This window comes from Podarcis tiliguerta (assembly GCF_965153285.1).
Source record: "Podarcis tiliguerta genome assembly, chromosome: 2".
Classification (NCBI taxonomy): Eukaryota; Metazoa; Chordata; class Lepidosauria; order Squamata; family Lacertidae; genus Podarcis; species Podarcis tiliguerta.
In genome coordinates, this window is record NC_139535.1 from 68,357,965 (window position 1) to 68,380,540 (window position 22,576).

At 42.5% G+C, this 22,576-nt stretch overlaps 2 protein-coding genes across 4 annotated transcripts in view; one reads left to right on the forward strand and one right to left on the reverse strand.

Annotated features, from left to right (window-relative positions):
• The window catches only part of SHROOM1 (shroom family member 1), a 45,004-nt gene that overhangs the window by 11,007 nt on the left and 11,421 nt on the right, over positions 1-22,576 (reverse strand). For all 3 annotated transcript variants that reach the window (XM_083427046.1, XM_083427048.1, XM_083427047.1), the window contains 2 exons: positions 5,702-8,463; positions 1,864-1,934 (listed from right to left, as the gene is read on the reverse strand). In XM_083427046.1, the coding sequence (XP_083283172.1) occupies positions 1,864-1,934; positions 5,702-8,317 (2,687 nt within the window). In that variant the 5' untranslated portion in view covers positions 8,318-8,463. The remainder of the gene's footprint in view (positions 1-1,863; positions 1,935-5,701; positions 8,464-22,576) is intronic.
• GDF9 (growth differentiation factor 9) overlaps positions 2,829-22,576 on the forward strand; it is a 49,449-nt gene continuing 29,701 nt past the window's right edge. Inside the window, exon 1 of the mRNA XM_083427060.1 lies at positions 2,829-2,956. The gene's annotated coding sequence lies outside the window, so the exon portion shown is untranslated. The remainder of the gene's footprint in view (positions 2,957-22,576) is intronic.

Genomic DNA, 22,576 nt, shown 5'->3' on the forward strand with positions numbered 1-22,576 from the left:
TAAGTTTGTTCTGAGTATAAGCTTTCGTGTGCACCCACACTTCTTCAGATACACTGAAACAGAAATCACCAGACCCTTATATATAGTGGGAGGGTGGAGTGGGGTTTTTCTCAACTGTAGGGTGGCTGAGGCCCCGTGGTGTGCCCTGTCCCTATGGGCACCGTGCGCTCTGTGCCTTCCCTGTGGGCGCTGCACACCCCGTCCCTATGGGCGCCACGTGCCCCCTGCTGCACGAGGCACACGGTGCCCATAAGGACTGGACAGCACGGGGCCCATGGCGCCCATAGGGAAGGGATGGGTGGTTCGCTCCGCCCCCAACGCCCTAGGTGCCCGAGAGTCTTCCTCCGCCGCTGTTTACATTGCGTTTCTAGGGGCTTTTCTTGCATGTGTTTATTACTCACTTGCAGAAAATGCCAAGTCTGATCTACATATACAGCAGAATAAGTTTGCAGAATCTTGAGGTGGGGCAGAGTGGGTTGTACTACTCCAGACTGCAGGTAGATCATGATATTTTTTCAATGCTGCCTCATGGCAAAAACTCCCTGCAAGTAAAAATAAAACAAACAAAAAAACCTACCAAACTGGGAGAGGGGAACTTGTGCAACAGGGCTTGCTCAATGCTGTGCTAGTTTTCTACCTGCAGTGAAGACCTTTTAAAAACAGGGAAGCATTCAACAGTATCATTCTATGTACAGTCGGAAGTAGCACAGTTCTTTCTGCTGCATGTATAGACCAGGTCACTGGTGAAGACCCTCTTAAGGAAAATAAATAACAATAACAATAATAATTTATTTGTACTGGAATCTACTGAATCAAGATGACAGTTTTATGAACATTTATTCTAAGGAGTGTGGCATGCACAAGATAAAGTTCTTCCTAAGGAAAAAGAAATGGCTAGATAGAAATTAAGACTTCTTCTGGATTAATTCCATGAGCTGTTAAAGATCCAGAAGCTCTTGCTTTCTTCAAATATCCCTGAATTTGATGGTTGATGTAGGGGAAATCTCCAAGTCAGAGATATTGTGGTAATGCCCCCCCCAAAAAAACACACACACCAAACAACACACTCTCCAACTCTTGAATTTGCTGCACTCATTCTTGATTCCATCCTGAGTTAAAACCATTATCTGCAACCACTGCATTCATTTGCAACCCCAATAGTGCTACATAGAAGGCAGAACCATTAAACCCTTTCAGTTATACAGATGTTTTGTTATTCACTTGTTTGTTTTCAAAGCGGCAGATCAACAAATATATGTGCTGGAATGAATGGGAACTGAATGGAGAATGCAATTCCATTATGCCAGCAACCGTGCACATCCACAAGAAAGCCTGAACATACATTCGCCCAGTCCTCATGCACAGTCTCAAAATGATGGTGGGGCAAGTGACTGTACCCAGGAGATTTCGTGCATTGCTTGGTCAATAGGAAAGTTGCACAGTGTTATATCACAGTAGCCTGGCAGGTAGAATTGCTCAGATGTATCTGAAAAAACTTTTATGTTTGGGTGGAACTAAGAGCTGGTTCAGACATTTAACTGTGTTGTTCTTACCATGAGACACATTTCCAGTGATGCACTTACGCTACAAACCTAATGTATGACTCACCCCATACAGCGATGGCCTCCCAGAAACAATTTCCATGACCATCACAGTAGCTAAAACATTAGGGTCCAATGGAAATAGAACCAGAAGCAAATGGAAATTCCTTCTGAGATGCAATGGCCAAACTTCTGAAATGGGGCATGCCTGTCTTAGGTTCTCCACATGAATGAACTCATGGGAAAAGCCTATTCTCATCAAGACATAACACAGTGAAAATCTAATCATAAGAGCTGGTCCTGTGAATATTTGCACACTTACTTGGGGTGCGTGGGATAGTATTCATGGTCTTGAGCCGACAACGCAGGGCAGGCTGTGGAGCTATAGAAAACCTGGGAATGGAAAACAACCATGTTTTATGATGAGGAGACCTTTCCATATGACTTTGTAGCTCTCTACTTTTCATTTGCATGATAACTGACTAGGAAGAGATTTCTCAGCCCTAAATATGAAAGGAAGTCTTTTAATATCCTCTTCTATGGCACTGTTAATACCCTCTTTTAATACCCTCTTCTATGGCATTCCCACATCTTGCTACCAGCAGAAAACAGAGAAATGATCAGGGACCTGTGTTTTCTGTGATGCTGCCACAGGCTCAAGATGAAATGGCTAATTTGACCATCTTGTATCCATTGGCTTCCTCCAGAATATTGTGTCCAAGACTGAGCTTCCAGAGAATCCCACCTTTCACACAGACAGCAGCAAGCCCTTTTCTAGTCCTCACAGACAGGCTTGTCTATGTGTGTGCAAAGCCAGGTGACTCTTAGCAGCCAAATAAGTGCCTGAATAAATAATGGCCAGTCAGAGAGGGATTTTGCTCCTTGCTATGACCAAGAGAAATAGAATGAAGTTTGGGGAAAAAGAAAAAATAAGCAGATATGTATCATTTTAGCACAGCAGCATACATATAGCTTAGTGAGTTCTATTCCAAATTCCAATGCTCACAATCCAAATCTTCATCATTCCGCTGCCATTTGACAGGGTTCTTTATGGCAAAAATGTAGCTATCCTTCAAAATATGCACTCTTCTGAATTTTGCAATGCCCAGATTTTGTACCAAATGAGGTGTACAAGGGTGTGCATGAAACGGCATATATATTAGTGAAAATGACGTACGCAAACGCATTGTGTTAAGGAAAATTGCTTTCATAAATGTGTATATTACAGAAAATTGCACACAAAAATGTTTTATTCTGAGAAATTCACAGTAAAATGCTGGCAAATTTTTATGAAGACTCTTTTTGTTTGTTTTTTTAAAAGATCACAATGTGATGTGGAAATCTGGAGAACTTAAAGACTGAATAAACAAGAAGCTGAGAGAAACCAAAACCAGCAGGCTCGTCCAACTCTAGTGGTAAGAATAAGTCTGCTCCAGATCTCTGAAGAGGAACTGGTTGTGGTGGATAATGTAAGCTACTAGTTACTTTAGAATGAGCAGTCTTAGAAGGAATCTCTTTCAATCATGGTGATGCATGTCGTTTATTTTATATTGAAAAGCTCTACAAACCTTTTGCTTATAACATACTGTATTTTTCTGTGTATAAGACTGTATTTCCCCCCCTTTTTAAGTTTAAAATTGTGGGTCGTCTTATACACGGAATGTTTAAAATATTTATTTCTTAATTTTGGGCTCAAAGAATAGGGTTGTCGTATACATGGGGGCGTCTTATACACGAAAAAATACGGTACTTGATAATTTAGTAAGTATATTGTGAGCAATAGCTACCTAGAGTTGGTTACCAAACCACATCTGGAACCAAAACTGAATGGCAATGACTTGTCGAAGGTCATATGTAGTTGAGGTGGGACTGGACTGAAGGTCCCTCAGTTCCAGAAGAAGAAACATTAGAAGACAGACCCTAAACTTTCCTTGGTTCTGAAGTAGTAATACACATAGATGGGGAAGCTGCAGCCCTCCAGCAACCACCATGGCCCATGGTCAGGAATGATGGAAATTGGAATGCAACATCATCTTGAGGTCCATAAGGTCTTTAGCCCTCTCTTAAGAGTTCTCTAAGGCATAGTGCCAGAGTACTCTGCCATGCTCCAGAACCTCATTTGTTGAATGGCATATACCAGGAAAATATTAAGCTGCACTATCCTCAGCCTGACACAGACCAAAGGTCCATCTTGCCCAATAACAGAATTCGCCTGCTGCTTCCTGATCCGTAATACAAAAAGTGACTAGCTACCCTTAGCAGGAGTCTTTTTTCTGTCTCCTGAAAACCAAAGAGATTATGAACAGTTTCTTATTATATATGTAGGTAGCACTACTGCTCTTTCTCTATTTTTTCTTTCCCTTTTGCCTCTGTTTGCCTTCCTTATCCTGTTTTTCCAGCACTGTTGACAGACATTGTCCTCCAAATGTTGGCACTGAGAAGTGCATATTTCTCCCCTGAAGCTGGAAAAGGTTTATGGAGCATGACAGAAATCAAAAAAGCCAACAGCTGATGTTGGGGCGGAGGATGAACCAGGGGAGTATTAAACAGGGAGTATAAGACAGTGAGGCTGGGGCAGTTCACACAACAGAGCCTCTTCTGGAATGGCAAGCTGCAGAACCTGTGTGGTTTCTCTGAGGAATGGAAATCCATCAAGATTCACCACCTATGCCAGGATACCTTGCATAGTATCTAAGCACCTCTTTGCAAAAGACAAAAATTCCTAATCAGAATTCACTTCCATATAGGGAATTGTACTACTCTCGAGATTTGCACATTACAAGTGAATTTTACATTGGCAATCGGACTTTCATGAAGAAGCTGTTTGAAAGAACAAAATTATGGTGAGTTCATGATTGTGCTGGCACATTCAGACTGGAAAAGTCAGAACTGAAAAGAAGTTAGGAGACCAGAAGTTTATTATATAATTTTATCCAATTCTTCTGTATTAGAAAATATGGAACAGAAGAGCTACTGATATGAGAAGAAAGTGTTGCAGCAGTTTTTAGCCTCACATTCCTAAGTCCTGCAAAGATCACTTTATTTCAATAATGCATGATTCCAGATATACTGTAGCTCTGCTTTATGGCATTAAATTATGAGAGGGGGAGAGATTACAGAATGCTACAATTCAAGCAGCACTGGGCATGAACAGTCAAAATTAAGCCTCAATGGTCTCAATGACAGAGAAAGTATAGGATATGAAATCATCAGTTTCATTTTTGGTTTGCTCTAATTCTATAATATGAACAATTCCAACTCTTGCTAGCCCTCTTCTTAAATCAGAATGAAAATAATTTAAGAATAATTTAACCTACCAAGAATTGGAACTGTTCAGTTTACTGAATTAGAGCAGATTTTCTCAACCTGCCCTCTAGATGTTGTTGGACTTCAACTCCCATGAGCCACAGCCAGGATCACCAATAGTTGTGGATGATGAGAATTCTAGTGCAAAACAACTCAAGGGCCCTAAGTTGAGGAAGGCATTTATTAACATTTATTAGAATGCACCATGCATAATAAAGGCATGCTTTCTTATTGTTTTCTTCAATCTGCTTTCCAAACTCCAGTGTTATCTTTCGAGTACAAGCAACAGGAGGACTTCTACCCAGGCAAAATGCATCCTGATGGTGCACTGCAAGATACTCCTTCATGGTCTACATCATGAGTAGGCAAACTAAGGCCTGGGGGCCGGATTTGGCCTAATCGACTTCTAAATTTGGCCTGCGGAAGGTCCGGGAATCAGCGTGTTTTTACATGAGTAGAATGTGTCCTTTTATTTAAAATGCATCTCTGGGTTATTTGTGGGGCATTTGAATTCGTTCATTCCTCCCCCTCCCCCCCCCCCAAAATATAGTCCAACCTCCCCCCCGCCCAAGGTCTGAGGGACAGTTTTCCCTGCTGGAAAAGTTTGCTGACTCCTGGTCTACATTTAGATAAGTGATAATAGCAACTTATCAGTAATACAATTGCAAGTGGCAAGTTATATCTTAGGTCACATCCATGCCACACACTTAAAAGAACATTTCAAGCACATCAACTTCGCAATCCTGGGAACTGTAATTTACTAAGGATGCTGGGAGTTGCATCTCTATGGGGAAGCTGTGACTATTAAAGTGGTACAAATGTGTGGATGTGACCTAAATAGCTACTTGGTTTACCTGCACAGGAGGAGGAGTTGATTTTGATCTCCCTCGGCTTCTGCTGCAGACAGAACCTGAGTGAAGAAGACTTTTAGCTGAGTCACACTTGCTGGCACAACTTCCTTCATTAGCCATTTCAAACACTGGGGAACTGGTGCTGTGTCTGTCGGTCATGGTGGCAGCAGTTGCAGATGTTAAACTGGGAGGGAAAGAGGGTGGCTCCTGAGTCTTCCCTGGAACAGGAAACTGGCAGATACCATCCATATTCCTCAGCTTTCTGCTGGCACTGGGATGGGAAGTGCTGTCTTCCACAAACTTCTTTGAATTTGAAGTCCTCGGTTGCAAAGGGGGCTTTTGCTGTGCGCTGCTCTGCCCAGTGGCAGGCCGTTGCCCAATCTTTCGTTCCATGTAGTCAAGAAGTGCGTTGTGCTGTATTTGTTTCAGTTCTGCCTTAGAAAGAGACCTTCCCTGGTTTTCCAGAGCTTTACCTCTAATGATCTTAGTGTCTTGTTCATTGATCTCATCGGACCGGGACCTTGCATTTTGCTTCCTCCACGGACTGCTTTGATCTCTCTGATCATCCAGCTGGTTGAGTTTCTCGGGTTCAGAATAAGAGATTTTCTTCTGTTCTTTGGTAGCCCTTTTCCTTCCTCCAATTCGGGCAGCTTGTGGCCTCTTTGATTCTTCCTCATTGCTGATGCTTTCCAGTGGCCTGGAGGCAGGAATCAACTTGGAGTCCTCGTTTGTACTAGATAATGACAAAGACCTGAGATGCTGAATGGATGGCCTTGAAGACGGTGTCTGCTTCAGCCGAACGGGCAAGCTCATTTGTAAATCCTTTCTCTTGAAAGAGGTTTCTCTCAGGACCTTTCTTTGAGCAACTTTTAGTTTTTCCCGATAGTCGTTCTTGAACTTCTCATCCACTGATGATGCAGGACTCTCTAGAATTTGACCTTCATGGTTGCTGCCAGGATTATCCACACATGGGTTGGTGTCCCTTGGTATCTCTATCGGCTCTGCAGAGATTGGGAGATTGTTCCTTGGAGATCTTAAAGCAACATCATCTCCTCCTCCTTCTTGAGTCCAATTTTCATGACTCATAAAACTGGGATTTTTCCCACCAGAAAGATAGTAAAGCAGAGGAGTTGTCTTTCTGTTTATCTTTATACTGGCAAAGTCATCCGGGGGCTGGCTTTCAGTTTTCTTAGAAAAATGATGCTTTGGAAAACAAACAGGCTTGAGCATTTCCTCTTGCCTGGGGTTCACCAGAAGTTCAGGGCTGCTATCCATGTCATTTTTCTTTGCTTTTCTAAACCCATTCAGTGGTTGGGAAGCAGAGGTCTCAGCATCGTGACTATAATACGGTAATGCGCTGGCTGTCTCCTGGACTTCCCAGTGAGGTGTTTCTGTGAGGTCCAAACCATGAGGCAGTGGCTTCTGCATTCTGGATTGCTGATTTAGAAGTGGTTGCCAGACATCTCTGCTTCCTTCTTCAGAGCTGAAGAAATGTTTCTTGTTGCCTTCATGGCTTTCAATCATTCCTAGCACAGCCTTGTTGGAAAGAGAGCTGTCAGTGTATTTTAAGTTTGAACGGCTTTCGTATTCATCCTGGTCCAATCCTGAGCGATCAGCAACTCTGAATGGATGCAGAACACCATGAAGCTGCCCCTTCTTTGTGCTGGATACTGCCACGCAGCTTGGCAGATCTGCTGCGAAGGCTGGTTTGTGTACACTGCAGGCATAAAAATACTGTTTGTTCTCTTGTGTATCATTAACAGCGTTGTGGCTGGTATGTAGTGACGGAGAGGACTTAGACTCCATTGGCTCAGGAAATGCATAAGAGCAGACTGAATTTTGAGCACACGAAATATTCCGGGTCTTGACCAGAGAACCAGACCTTAAATTTTCTTGAAGAATGAAAGGTGTGGTGGATATGGTGGAGCTGGTATTCCTAGAGATATGTTGACTGGCAGGATACAAACTGTCACCCTCTTCTGTGACTGGGCTTTCATCCTCCCATCTAGAGAGCCAGTAATCATTGTGATAGTTTGCTGGAGAGTCGGTATCTTGAATGCACACATCTGCTTGCATACTGGGGTCAAAGCAAATTCCAGGATCTACATTTCTGTTTGTTTTATAGCTATCAACTCGAGTTGGTGGGGATGGTGGGTGAGGAGATGGAAATCTAGCCAATGGTGGTGATGGTTGGTATGGCATCCCATGGGCAGAAGTGCTTCCATATGGCTTGCCAAGGCCAGAATTTTCCAATATATAGTGGCTGCCCGCTGCCCTGTCTTCATACATCTGTCTAAATGCTGGATTTATTGCACTGGGATTATAAATGCCTCTAACATATCCTGAGTCCATATATGATAGCTGCTCTAGAGGCAGAGAATCATGCTCATTATAGCAAAATAGGACAGGACACTCTGGGATATTTGAGCCACCCGAGAAAGAACTATAAGCAGAGTCTGCTTTTCCAGGAATGTGTAAGCACCGGTCTATGCCACTGATGGATTTATCTGGTGAAAACCTGTTAGCATCGCTAGGTGAGGCCACTGGCTCCAAGAGGTCAGCTATTCTTTTGATGTGCCTGAGGTTCCATCTTGATATTTCACTCTCAACAGAAGACATATTCTCTTTCACTAATCAGTCTGTTCCTCCAAGTAATAAACTGACATAATATTAAGAGGTCTTTAATTTTATGGCCATGACTAATCATATTTTGTTGCAGATATTTTCACATGTCATCATCGCACTTCATGAACGGAGAGATGATCCTAGGAAAGAAAAGAGGTGATTGAAACACATCAGTGTTGCTTACTGCTGTCTTACTACTACATAGCCCAGTTAGATTCACGGGCCACCTTCAGTAGCCCCACCCATAAGCATTTGATTGGTTGATCACAAGAGCCAATTCAAATATCTAATAGAAGCAGGAATCACATAAAAGGTGAAACAGGTTTCACTTGTCCTTCTTCTCACCATGTAACATTCACATTGACTTTCAATGCTGTCTCTGTACACTTAAAGTTTCTTACAGAAACCCTCCTCTGGCCCAAAAAACTAAAAAATTGTATGTTGCTTTCATAGATCCTGTCTCTGTCCATGAGTTCCCAGTTCTTCCTCCATTACTGTCTGCTTCCTTACCATCCCAACCATGTTTTTTTCATTTTAGAGTTTGACCCAGAGTTCAACTGTGAGTCACTAGGAATCTTCTGTACTCTTATGTTAGCTGCCTCTGCCCCAACTGATTCCACATCTGGACTTTCTCAGGCTTGAATATGGATTCACTTGCTAATTAGCCGCCCTAATTTGTCATTGCTGTGAACACTTGCATTTCATAAATAACTTGTCCTGTTCCTTAGCCAAAAAAAGGTGTATCAGATTATATATCACTACAAAGAAGACAGCTTCCCTCATTCTGTTTGGATATATTATAAGTATTATCCTTCACTGAGTGTGTACCAGTATCCTTCAGGCATGAGAATAGTGAACACTATGCTTCTTGGGTGCTTATAATTTGAAAGATGTAATTTACATTTTTGTTTTATAAACATAAGATTTGATGGCATCTTGATTCTCACAAAACATGAAATTTTTAGAATTGTGTAAAGCTTTGGGGAAACTATTTGCAGTGCATCTGAGTTGAAGATCACATCTACCAAACAAAGTGGTGCTGTGTTAATATTTAGCTTCATTATCACATCGAGACAAGGATTTATATAAAAAGCAAAACTTTTGAAGACCTGGCAAGGATTGCTGCATTTTTTTCATAAGGGTCCAAAGGTTCACTTTTCAAACTTTAAATAGTGGGCCAGTTCAGAAGTAATGATCTTGGCTCAATAAACCATGGTTTATTAAACTAAGAACACAGAATCTGATCCATTTCTAGTTTTCATATCCTGGTTAGTAGGCAGAGACTAAGGCACAATTTCCTGGTTTCTGTATAACAGGGCACAAATCATTAGACAAGCACCTAAACCAGCACACAATGGAAGGAGAGAAGGGGTGTCCAGGCACAATGCTCATTTTTTGTTTCATAAATAAATTATGCCAAGATTGTTTTATCTGAACTGGCCCAATTTCTTCCGTGAAACACATGCTCACTTGTTCAACTGAAATAAAACTTAGAAGTCCTTGGCTGTGCCTAGAACTTACTGGTAGAAATGCAGTGTCCCTCCTATTTTGACCAAAGCCTGCATTTTAAGTGTGTGTGATCCTTTCAAATTTATCTGTGAAATGTGGGCACATATTAATACAAATGTCTTGACAAACCTAAGAAGTAGTGTTATCCTTTGTTTCTCTAGAATTCTCTAAATAGCTCAAAATATATGTCAAATACTAAAGGTCCTGCTAGATCAATCATGTTTAGACAAAAACAATTGCTACAAATTTCCATGATGACATTTTGAAATCATTATATACCTTTCAAAAGGACTCAGCTACATTTGTAAAGATAAATCGCTTTATATGCGTTATAACCATATAGCACCAGATGGCGCTGTGGAGTCCTGCTTTCCAACAGGATTTCCCTGTGTGAAGTTTACAACTCATTTAACTAAATCACTTCTTTGATGTGTCTGGATCCAGTCCTAGACTGTCTGAAGTCTGATTTCCCCCTGCCCCACGAAGCAGAATTCTGTCTGCATTGACAAGATGGGAGAACAATACAATGGTGCCTCGCAAAACAAAATTAATTCGTTCTGCGAGTTTTTTCGCCTTGTGAATTTTTTCATCTTGCAAAGCACCACTGTGTATTGACAGTTTCCCATAGGAATGCATTGGCGGTTTTAAAAAAAAAGGCGCAAGACGTTTCCGTCTTGCGAAGCAAGCACATAGGGAAATCCGTCTTGCGAAGCACCTCAGAAAACGAAAAACTGTTTCATTTTGCGAGTTTTTCGTCTTCCGAGGCATTCGTCTTGCGAGGTACCACTGTAATGCTAAGACAACTTTGGCATTTTATGTCCATGGTTTTAGCAAGCTGGTGAGTGTCCAAAACAACAACAACACAACACCCCAAAACATTTTTAAATTAAGTTAGTCCAGAGAAATAAATTGACTGCCTTCAGATATTGGACTAACAAAAGTAGTGGTAATGGCCATCAGAAAATACATTATCAGAAGTAGTCTTGTTGCCGATGTCAGCAGATAACTGGAGAGGTCCTTGATGTTACACAAGAAATGCTTTCACTTCCACAGCAGGAAATTATCTGGTCTGTAAACAAGCACCTGGACCCAAAGAACATTGCAGCTAGTTTCGTGTGCCAAAATGAACTTTGGAGAGGTCACCACCACATCCATATGCCACATAGCAAACATCTTCTGAAACTGTTGGAAACTGCCAGTCAAAGGGAATGAATGAATGCATGAACCCCCAGGCTATCAGTGCATTTAAAGCAACTGGTTTGATTCTGGCCAAAATTCCTGGGACAGTAGAATCCAGTCCTCAATACTTTTATTAAACCCCTTTCAAGTTATATTTATGGTCTCATGATCAACACTGCTTAGCCAGTCTGCTGAAACATAACATGTTATCTCAAAGGAGGATAATTGTATGTTTGTGCTGGCATGTTCTAAGGATATCTTCTAGATTGGGTGTTTGGATATCTGTTTAATCTGGTAAAGGCATCTTGGCTGCCTGTCATCAAGGTTTTTTCCACCCAAAATATAAGAAGTGTGATTAAAAGCAAATATCACTGGTTACAAAGTAACAGAAGATGGAAGGAGCCACAGAGTCCAAAATTGTAATCTGTGTCTTGTGACCATTAAGGCACATTGATAATGAAAATTGTAAAATGCATATTTCATAGTTTAAAAAATCACAAAACAGTTTATAACTTAGCATAACTTCCATGATGAATAATTTAATAAATATCACTCACTCTATTTACATATTCTGACATATTGTATTAATCTCAGTCTTAACATAAGTCAAGTTTGAACTATATGTTCTCCAGTAAGTAAATGAATTTATTATAGTGCCTTGAACTTTGTTGTTCCAATGCATAACGTTCCAGTTTGCATGTAACGCTAAGCCAAACCATGGCTTAGTGCAAATGAGCAAACATGTGGGCTCCCAGAGGAGATCACAGCTGCTTTGTTCCTTCTCCAGCTGTTCTGCTACTGTGCTGAACGAAGCCATGGTTTGGTTTAGCAGGTCATCTGAAGCAAGGCTCACGGTTTAGTTCTCTCCAAGCAAACCACAAGCTTTAACTAAGGTTTGCCCTATGGTTCACAGTTCATGGTTTGCCTGCAGAGAGCTACACCACACACTTGGATTCAGTTGATACACTAAGCCAAGCTACACTAAGCACTGCACAGCAGCAGAAGGACCAGAGAAGGAGCAAAGTAGCCATGAACTTCTCCCCAGAAGTCCATGCATTTGCTCATCTGTGCTAAGTCATGGGTTAGGTACAAATGAACTCTGCCTATGACCATGCTGCTTTCCTTCTCTGCATGAGATCCAACGAAGAGGTGAGAGGGCATCTGCTTGTGCAACAGGGCTGCTGCTGCTTCTTCCTCTCCTTCTCCCTTCAGCTCTCAGGATCAGATGCACAGGGAAGACAGGCCAAAATTCCGTTTGGTAAGGTGGGTTTCTATTGCACAAGCGGGAAGACATCATTGGAAGTTACCCTCTGACACTTACCATAGCTGTCAAGTTTGTCATATAATCTATATTCCATACCCTTGGTATCCATACACCCAAAGAATAGAGGGTTTTGTTTTCTGAATCTAAACAGCCATCCAATCTGCAATTAGCAATGAGCTGTTATCTCAAGCACTTCCCTGTTACCTCAAAAATTACCCTGGGCACCAAACAATTTCCCAGTAAATCATGACCTACAGTATTTCCATGAATGTAGAGTTTTAGTAATTTGGGGCATACCCATAAAACATGCAATAGAGTTACTACAGAAGCTCAACATCACTAGCAATGATCACTTAAACTGTCTAGATTCTGTCTAATCTTCCTGTTGTTAGATACCACCTATGCAATGTTTTCTAAACAATGAAAGTATAAAGCACACATTTATATCCCAATATAAAATATACTAGTTGCACATTGCAAGACTGGAAGGTTCTTTTTTCCATGGCAAACAACAGGGCAGCCAAATATTTATGTTTTAAAGGATTATGCAGCAGTTTCGGTGGCAATGAAACTTATTTTCCTGCAGCTTTTTTGGGGCCCAGGGTGTCAGGCTCATAAATGCATGCTGACTAAATAATTTCTAATGCAATTACACACATCAATCCAACACCCAGTTTATTGTACAAGAGAAAATCATTCTCTAATTGTCTCCATTGCCTCATCAAAAACCTAAGTAGTTATAGATTTGTGCTTGGTTAGCTGCTGGGATGAAAGGCCACATTGATTTAGCCACTTAATGTTCTCTATTATCATCATCATCATTATTATTATCATCATCATATTATTATTTAAAATATAGTCTGGAAGCTCTTCCTCCAGATTATGGAAGGAAGGAACACCAGAATGAAATACCAGAAACATCATCCATATTGATGATAAACTGCTTTGTTGGTTGTGCACTATACATCATAATGACAGGCAAATACTTTTGGCCCTGCAAAACACACCAAACCAAGTGCAACTATTCAGACAGTAATGGAAAAGGCAAGCAGCAGCCCACAGATGCTCCATTATTAGAAATATGACATGGCAGCTACTAGAGTGTAAATCTGCCAAAGGTTTTAAAAACTAGTCCACTTTTATAGGGCTGGAACAGGCAGCATTTGACAGCTACAGTGCCTTCTGCTATTAACAACTTGATATCCCTGCTACCATATATAATCAGAACCGTCTGTAAGCACCTCGTCACAATAAGAAGGACCTCAAAGCAAGGCATCAGATGCTCCTCAGCAGCATGTAACATCCCTCAGTGGTCACAGAACCGTGCACCCAAAATTGGTGTTTAACATGCCACCAGACTGAGGCCTGCAGTCAAAGTTTTCAAACCTCCTTTGTTGGAGAGGCTGGATGGTCATCTATCAGGGATTCTTTAGTGGCGATTCTTGCATTGCAAGGAGTTGGACTAGATGATGCTTGAGGGTCCTTCCCAATTCTAAGAGTATACGATTTGGAGAGGAGAAAAACTATGAGGGACACATCCACCCCTCGCTCCTTACTTCATAGGAATTTCATGGGGATTCTGATTCTGATGTGCAAGGTCACACTGGTCATCCCTTTGCCAGATCTGTGGTCCAAATGATGCCAAATCAACCCCATTGATTGGAGGTTGTTGGAGATGCATTCCCAGAGGATAACACCCAGTGGTTGGGAAACCTGCTAAATTCATTCCTCCATAAGGATATGATTTTCAACGGAACAGAGAGACCGAAAGAAGGTATTTCACTGGAGGAGACCAGGCTTCGAACAAAAAAGCTTAGCATTCCTGCACGGCTTCAAGGACAGTTTCACTATCAATCATTTTGAGCCAAGGGGAATGTGGAAAGCAGCCAAAGGGCAGCGCAGACGGAGGTGGGGGGTGGGGAGTCATTACAATAAGTTAATTTATAAAGTGGAGCTACGTTTTTACAAGACATAGCAAACAAGTGAGGCAGCTCCTAAGAAAAGAACAAAGAGGACCAAGGGCGTCATTGATAGGGGGAAGGGTTTTCAATGGGTTCTTTGGGTATAAAAATCAGATCCTTGGCTGGTATTCAAGAAAGTTTTACTCAGAGCAGACCTATCGAAATGAATGGGTGTAACTAAGTCATGTTCATTAATTTCAGTCGGTGGTTCGAATCCCCACGACGGGGTGAGCTCCCATTGCTCGGTCCCTGCTCCTGCCAACCTAGCAGTTCAAAAGCACGTCAAAGTGCAAGTAGATAAATAGGTACCGCTCTGGTGGGAAGGTAAACAGTGTTTCCGTGCACTGCTCTGGTTCGCCAGAAGTGGCTTAGTCATGCTGGCCACATGACCTGGAAGCTGTACGCCGGCTCCCTCGGCCAGTAAAGCAAGATGGATTCAACGGTCAAGGGTCCGTTACCTTTACTCTGAGAAATGCTTACTTGAATGACACCCACTATGGTGCAAAGTGGGACTTAACTGGGCTTCTAAATCAGAACAACCTATTTGGCATTTAGGTAACTCTTCATTTCTAGAGAAGCTGAGAAATCCAAACAAGGAACAGAGAAATTCAAGCACACACCTTGTGAAAATGCCATAGCACCTTTGATTTACAAACGACCATGTAATACCTTCTTGGCTGCCATCGAGTTCATTCCAAGAGCTTAATAAAGCAACAGTCAGTTTGACATTAAGTAGCTCTCTTTAAATGTTTTTAATAGTCATAGCCTGAGTAAGCAAGTCTAAGGAAAACCTGGCCTGTTTATATATATATATATATATTCTACTAAACTCCCTCCCCACTATTCTACAGACTTTTTAGATTTGGATGGAAAATTAACCCCATTAATTGGAGGTTGTTTGAGATGCATTCCCAGAGAATAACACCCAGTGGTTGGAAAACCTTCTAAATTAATGATGTCACTTGGAATTGTAAAATGATGTCACTTGGAATTGTAAACTAAACTACAAAGGCCCAAGCAGGAGGGAGGACCCTGGGTAAATTTTGCATCCATTACACACATCAACAGGACTTCCTGTTGATGTGTACTGTGTCCAGTTCTGGGCACCACAGTTCAAGAAGGACACTGACAAACTGGAACGTGTCCAGAGGAGGGCAACCAAAATGGCCAAAGGCCTGGAAACGATGCCTTATGAGGAACGGCTAAGGGAGCTGGGCATGTTTAGCCTGGAGAAGAGGAGGTTAAGGGGTGATATGATAGCCATGTTCAAATATATAAAAGGATGTCACATAGAGGAGGGAGAAAGGTTGTTTTCTGCTGCTCCAGAGAAGCGGACACGGAGCAATGGATCCAAACTACAAGAAAGAAGATTCCACGTAAACATTAGGAAGAACTTCCTGACAGTAAGAGCTGTTCGACAGTGGAATTTGCTGCCAAGGAGTGTGGTGGAGTCTCCTTCTTTGGAGGTCTTTAAGCAGAGGCTTGACAACCATATGTCAGGAGTGCTCTGATGGTGGTTCCTGCTTGGCAGGGGGTTGGACTCGATGACCCTTGTGGTCTCTTCCAACTCTATGATTCTATGATTCCTCCAACCCCAAGTGGTGAATGGAATGTTTATGTCAAGGCCATTCTGAATATATGATGGGATGTAAACCAACGAGCCAATCCCGTACTTGTTTATTGAGAAATAAGCCCCAGTGAATTCAGTCGGACTTAGTCCCATGCATTGTCCAGCCTAAGCATTTGTAAGTTCCACTGATTTTAATGTGCGAGATAGTTTTGAAATCTATGTGAGATAAAAAAAAGGGCACTCTTTTATCTGCACAAAGAGCATGGATCACACTTAAGTTTTTCCCCAGGCCTCTGCAAATCCTCAAACAATGCCAAAACATTACTCTTTATGTGTAAACGTTCTGGAAGAGAAAACACATATTGAGAAAAGCTTTTTACATTCCCAAGCAAAGTGATGAAACCAGCAGCTTCAGTCTCCGTGCGTTTTGAAAAGCTAGCAATAACTACACACAGCCAAAGCACCTTTTGCATCTGGAAGAAAGGAAGACATTCATTTGCTGAAAATCCAGCTCATGTCTAAAGTGACACTTTTATTTTCAGAAACTGTTTTGTGGCTAAAAACAGCCACAATGCTACTTTCCAGAAATGTCCTGGCAATCTCATATTGCAGACTGCTGGGATAACTCAAAGCATATTGAAGGGAAGGCACTCGGTGTTGTGATTGTAATTCTCTGCCAGGGGTGGGGGTGGGGATTACATTAAACTAAGTGATTATCAGAGGCCCGAGAAATAGTGAAATATACTCAGAGTCGCAAAGTGATTTCATGCTCTTTATCCAGCTCATAGTGGTGAGGAGGAATGAATGAAAGTCCCCTCACAGTATCTGCTTTATATACATTATTTACACAATGGGCTGCACATGATTGGCTAATTCCGGAATTCTACTGTAAGCCAATCAGGTTGTGGATTCACTTCTATCTGGAGCATGATTGGGTGGTTCCTGCCAACCAATCATACTGCTGCATTGTTCTAGGACCAATCAGACTGCTGCATTCTGAATCCTATTGTTCTAGGACCAATCAGACTGCTGCATTTTGGATCCTATTGTTCTAGGACCAATCACACTGCTGCAGTTTGGATCCTATTCAACTCAGTACATAACAAATAGCAAATGGAGCCAAGTGCTTTAATACACGCTGCCATTGCAGGGGGCTGGATGGTGGAAAGCAAAAAGGAAATCAGCCATCACCTTTAAAAGGGCCTTGGTTTTATTTCCCCATAACAATCCTGAAACATAGGCTAGGATGAGATAGTTGTACTGCTTTATATGACCAGCACGTTTCTTCATGAACATCATGGCTAAGCAGGGTTTGCAATTTATGTCCTCCTAGTCTAAAGCCAGTGGGATGCAGGTGGTGCTGTGGGTTAAACCACAGAGCCTAGGACTTGCTGATCAGAAGGTTGGCGGTTCGAATCCCCGCGACGGGGTGAGCTCCTGTTGCTCGGTCCCTGCTCCTGCCAACCTAGCAGTTCGAAAGCATGTCAAAGGGCAAGTAGATAAATAGGTACTACTCCAGCGGGAAGGTAAACGGCGTTTCTGTGCGCTGCTCTGGTTCACCAGAAGCGGCTTGGTCATGCTGGCCACATGACCTGGAAGCTGTACGCTGGCTCCCTCGGCCAATAAAGCGAGATGAGCGTCGCAACCCCAGAGTCGGTCACAACTGGACCTAATGGTCAGGGTCCCTTTACCTTTAGTCTAAAGCCAACCATCTTTCAGAAGAACCTAAGAGCTCTGCTGCATCAGTCCAGTGGGCTATCTAGTCCAGCATTCTGTTCTCACAAGGACCAATCAGAGGCCCACAGGAAGCCCACAACCAGTACAGATTCTCAGAAACTGGTATTCAGAGGCATAGTCCACTGCATCACACTGCTCTGAGCATTTCATCTCTGAAAACCAGTTACTGGTAACAACAGGAGAGGAGAGTGCTATTGCCTTCAGGTTGTCCTTGCAGGCAGCGGTGACACAGGGTGCCACTGAAATTTGAGAGCCCAACGTCCACCACTGCCTACATGGAGTACCTGAAGGCAATAGCACTCTCGCCTCCTTTTGTTCCCAGTACTGTAACTGGTTTTCAGACGTTTACTGCCTCCAGCACTGGTTGGCCTTTAGCTTGATCTGCCTGGGGCTCTTCCTGTGTTCTGACCAGGGCCTTTTTCTTAAAGTCCTCAGACAACCACCAGCCTCTCACTCTCTGCTCATTTTATTCTGCAATGCCTTATGGGGTTCATTTTTATTTGCCTATTTAATATATTTGTATATCGCTTAATCCTTAAAACAGTCTCCAAGAGGTTTACAAAAAAACAAATACAATATTTATAACAATGAAACTGACAAGCTACAATATAATACAATGTTATGCGGTATCAAACAAAACAGCAACAAAACCCTAAAAATCAAAAACAGAGCAGCACATTTAGAAACATTTTTGGGGTTATAAGATGTTGTTGGGGCATGCCCTGAAGTGATTGCCTGCTTGGTCCATTGTCTTGCAGCTGGCAAGAGAATCTAATTTGTAGTTAATTTATGTGTTTCATATCAGTAATTTAGGTACTGAGCAGGCCTTTTCCCAATGGCTTCTCAGAAATGTGAGACAACCACCACCACCTGCCATTAATCTTTTTTTCAAAATCCAGCCATCCTCAAAAGAATGCGATCAATAAGCATGTGAAATGTAAAGCAAACATCATGACTAGCCTACCAGTGTTATGTCTTGTACCCAGCTGTGAATGACCCACTGCTTATCAAAGTACAAATGGCTAAGGTAAATATTAAACTAAATTCTTCAGATTCCATTCGCCTACAGGGTTGGCACCTGTAGCTTCACCTGATTTATAAGCAAAAAAAAAAATCTGTGGGGAAGGCACCACCTTCTGGGCCAGGCTGGACATTCAGGGGAAACCTAACTACAGAAACCTGGGTATAACATGTGGAAGAAAACTGATAGTGATGGTGAGTACCTAACCCAGGCATAGGCAAACTTGGCCCTCCAGATGTTTTGGGACTACAACTCCCATCATCCCTGACCACTGGTCCTGTTAGCTAGGGATGATGGGAGTTGTAGTCCCAAAACATCTAGAGGGCCAAGTTTGCCTATGCCGGACTTAACCCTCTTCCCACCCAGCACTTCTCCCTTGCATTCCACCTCCACAGCTGATTTTCTCCTAGCTATTGTTATTACGACAATTTATTACTCATCCTTCATCCCCTGGTCCCAGGTCAGATTATAGCAATTAAAACACAATGTTAAAAACAGTTTAAGGCAACTTAAGAACTTTGCTTCAGGATGAGAACAGAAATCGCTCGGTGGCAGCGCAGCGGCAGCGGGAGGCCCCATTAGCTAAAGTGGTACCTCAGGTTAAGAACAGTTTCAGATTAAGAACGGACCTCCAGAACGAATTAAGTTGTTAACCCAAGTTCCACTGTAGTTGTTTGTTTCATTGACATCTGATGGGAGGGCATTCCACAAGGTGGACGCCACTATGGAGAAGGCCCTCTGCCTGGTTCCCTGTAACCTCACTTCTCACAGTGAGGGAACCACCAGAAGGCCTTCGGAGTCTGAGGAAGACTGTGTGTTATGTACTGAGCTAGGATCCTAGAATGCAACAACTGGGTTGGCCTGCAGGAGCAGCCCAATCAGGCTCTAGGAGGGAAGCAGAGTCAGCCAATCACATGGGACCCATTGTGTAAATAATGTATATAAAGCCTGAGGTTCTGGGGAGGAATTCACTGTTTATGAGATGCAATAAAGAGCATGAAATCACTATGCGACTCTGAGTATATTTCACTGTGACTTTATCATCAGCTGCCCAGGTGCAAACTGTTGATAGACTGACTAGAATGCAAACAGCCACAGTCTGTATAGCAGCAGATTTACTTTGGGTTTTGCTTTACTTTTTGGATTTTCCAAGGTCTGAGGAAATCCAAATTTAGTCACCAAAAGCATGGATGCCCAAAAACCTTGGACTCAGACAGCCTCAGATACATGGTAAAGTTCAGTGTGGACAAGCCCAGAGTCAAGCCATCATTCCACTGAGTTCATGAGGCTTATCTACATAACACGGTTTTTCTCGCAGCAAACACAGGTTTAACTGACAATTACCCTCTGAACCCTCCAGCAAACTTTGGTGATCAGCATCTCTCAGGGCATTTGAAGTCTCAAACAAGGTATTGGATTACAACCTGTCTTTCTGGGCTTTATCTGAGCTGCCTGAAGCTAAGGGGTAAATGAGATCCTGTTAAAGACTGCAATCTGGCCATAGCTGGCAATACAAGAAATGGGATACTGTGATCTTGGTCTGGGCAGAATAGCAATTTTCCAGCAGATGTGTGTGTGTTTGTATAATATAATGTGTATAAATATAATGAGTTGTGGTGAAGCAGAAAAATACCCTCTATCATTACTGCCCAAGAGGCCCAAGCAAGGGAAAATGTGCACATGTCAGTTTCTTAGTCTACACCATCATTTTCACAGACATAAACTACCATAAACTCAGAGCCTTTTGCCTTCCCTCTGATTTCAAACTGAACTCATGAAAAGCGAACCTTTTTACAAGCTGGGTCTCTGCTTAAACAGTGCATTTCCTCTAGCAATACACTCCACTGCTCTGCTCTTAATAAAATCCACCCCTACGACAGAGCTAACGAAACCAAGGCATGGAAATTTGTTAGTTTTTAGCCGTGAGCCACATTCATCAGGACTGCAGTGCAGGATGAGTTGCATTGCCTTCCTTGTGCCCATCCTTAACTAAGGTCAGTGTAAAACCTTTAACTGGGTCTTTCTGCTTTGGTTTCTGGGGCTGTCTGTCACTATAATAACTTACAGACATTGTAATGCTGTGCAACAGTGAAGGAGAATAGATAGAAATACAGTGGTACCTCGGGTTACGGACGCTTCAGGTTACAGACACTTCAGGTTACAGACTCTGCCAACCAAGATATAGTACCTCGGGTTAAGAACTTTGCTTCAGGATGAGAACAGAAATCGTGCGGTGGCGGCGCAGTGGAAGCAGGAGGCCCCATTAGCTAAAGTGGTGCTTCAGGTTAAGATGAGTTTCAGGTTAAGAATAGACCTCTACAACGAATTAAGTTCTTAACCTGAGGTACCACTGTAAAAGTAAAGTTGTAATATGATAACCAGTAATATTAATGTCCAGGAAGGATGAATGAGCTGGAAACAGATGTTTGGACCTGGTGGTCAGAGCCAGTTCAACCATCTAGGCCCGGGCCAACTCCCGGTGATGATGATGAAGAAGAGTCTGGATTTGATATCCCTCTTTATCACTACCTGAAGGAGTCTCAAAGCGGCTAACATTCTCCTTTCCCTTCCTCCCCCACAACAAACACTCTGTGAGGTGAGTGGGGCTGAGAGACTTCATAGAAGTGTGACTAGCTCAAGGTCACCCAGCAGCTGCATGTGGAGGAGCGGAGACGCGAACCCAGTTACCCAGATTATGAGTCTACCGCTCTTAACCACTACACCACACTGGGGACTGCAGTCCAACTTCTGGAGGGCCACAGGTTCCCCAACTGTTAGGGAACAGCCATCTGGATTAGCAGAATCCTAGGGCTGTTGGCTGTGTTAGAAGCCTGTGTCTAGACTCTTACAAACAGACTCTTACCTATCTTGGCTCTACCAATTCTTTATTCAGCATTTTAGACCTAACCACCTAGACTGAGCTTCCCTGACCTCACCAGCAGCTTAAGGAAACACATTCCTGTCCTCTTCTACTATTACACTGCTTCTGGCATGTCTGGTATCTAATGCTAACTGAAGCTGTGCTTCAGAATCCTCTGATATCACAAGGGGGGAGGGAGAGAGTCGACACCGACAGTGGCAAAAGTCCCTGAACCAGTCCTACATGGGATTTAGGAGACAGGGCACATTCCAAACCAAAAAGGCAGCTTCTCTCTGGAGTGGTACTCCTATACCCTCTTTCCTTATAGTAAGTCTCATTGAACTAAATGGGGACTACTTCTATGGAGGTATGTACAGGACTGCAATCAGCTAAATTCATTGATTTTCATTGGGAGTCAGAAGTCTCCAAGTGTATTTTTTATTGTTATAAACTGTACTTTTGAATGAATACACAGACACACGTGTATTTACACACCCCCAAAAAAATCTCCCAAGTGTCAATTTTGTACCTGGGATATCCAAATCTCTCTTAAAATAGTAGGGAAGGGTTATTATACCCCCGTTTTGTCCCCAAGCAGTTGCATGATGGATGGCTTTCTCCACGTCGCCCAACTCTGCAAACATCCCCGTAAGTGTTTCTGCCTGATCTCTTGCTCCACATTGTGCAGAGTCTGGCAGTCACAAACAAATGAAACAAACAGTTCCATTGGTTAAATCATCCTGCGTCCAAAATCAATTGGTTTTCAGAATGCGTGTTTCAACTGATATCTATCAATAACCTCTGAAACTATGCAAGGATTATGAAGGTATTCGGTGGCATTTATTTGTGCAGAAGAGGAGAATGTACAGTATATTGTTATAATAGCGAAACAAGGTTTTTAAAAAACGTTATCATTCAGCAGTCAGAATACTCCAAATTGGCTGAGAATTGAAAATAAAACTCAAGCCATCTTTCTTGGCCATTACCCTGGACATTAGGCTCTGAGTGGCCTCCAGCATGGTTTCTTGACTGGCTGGGATCCATTATTATATAGCAGCCTCCAGGTTACAGCATTTCTACTCATGGCTAATGAGTACTTGGGTCTTGAGCATTTCTAAGCAAGATTCAGTTTTCTGCTTGACCCATCTTCCT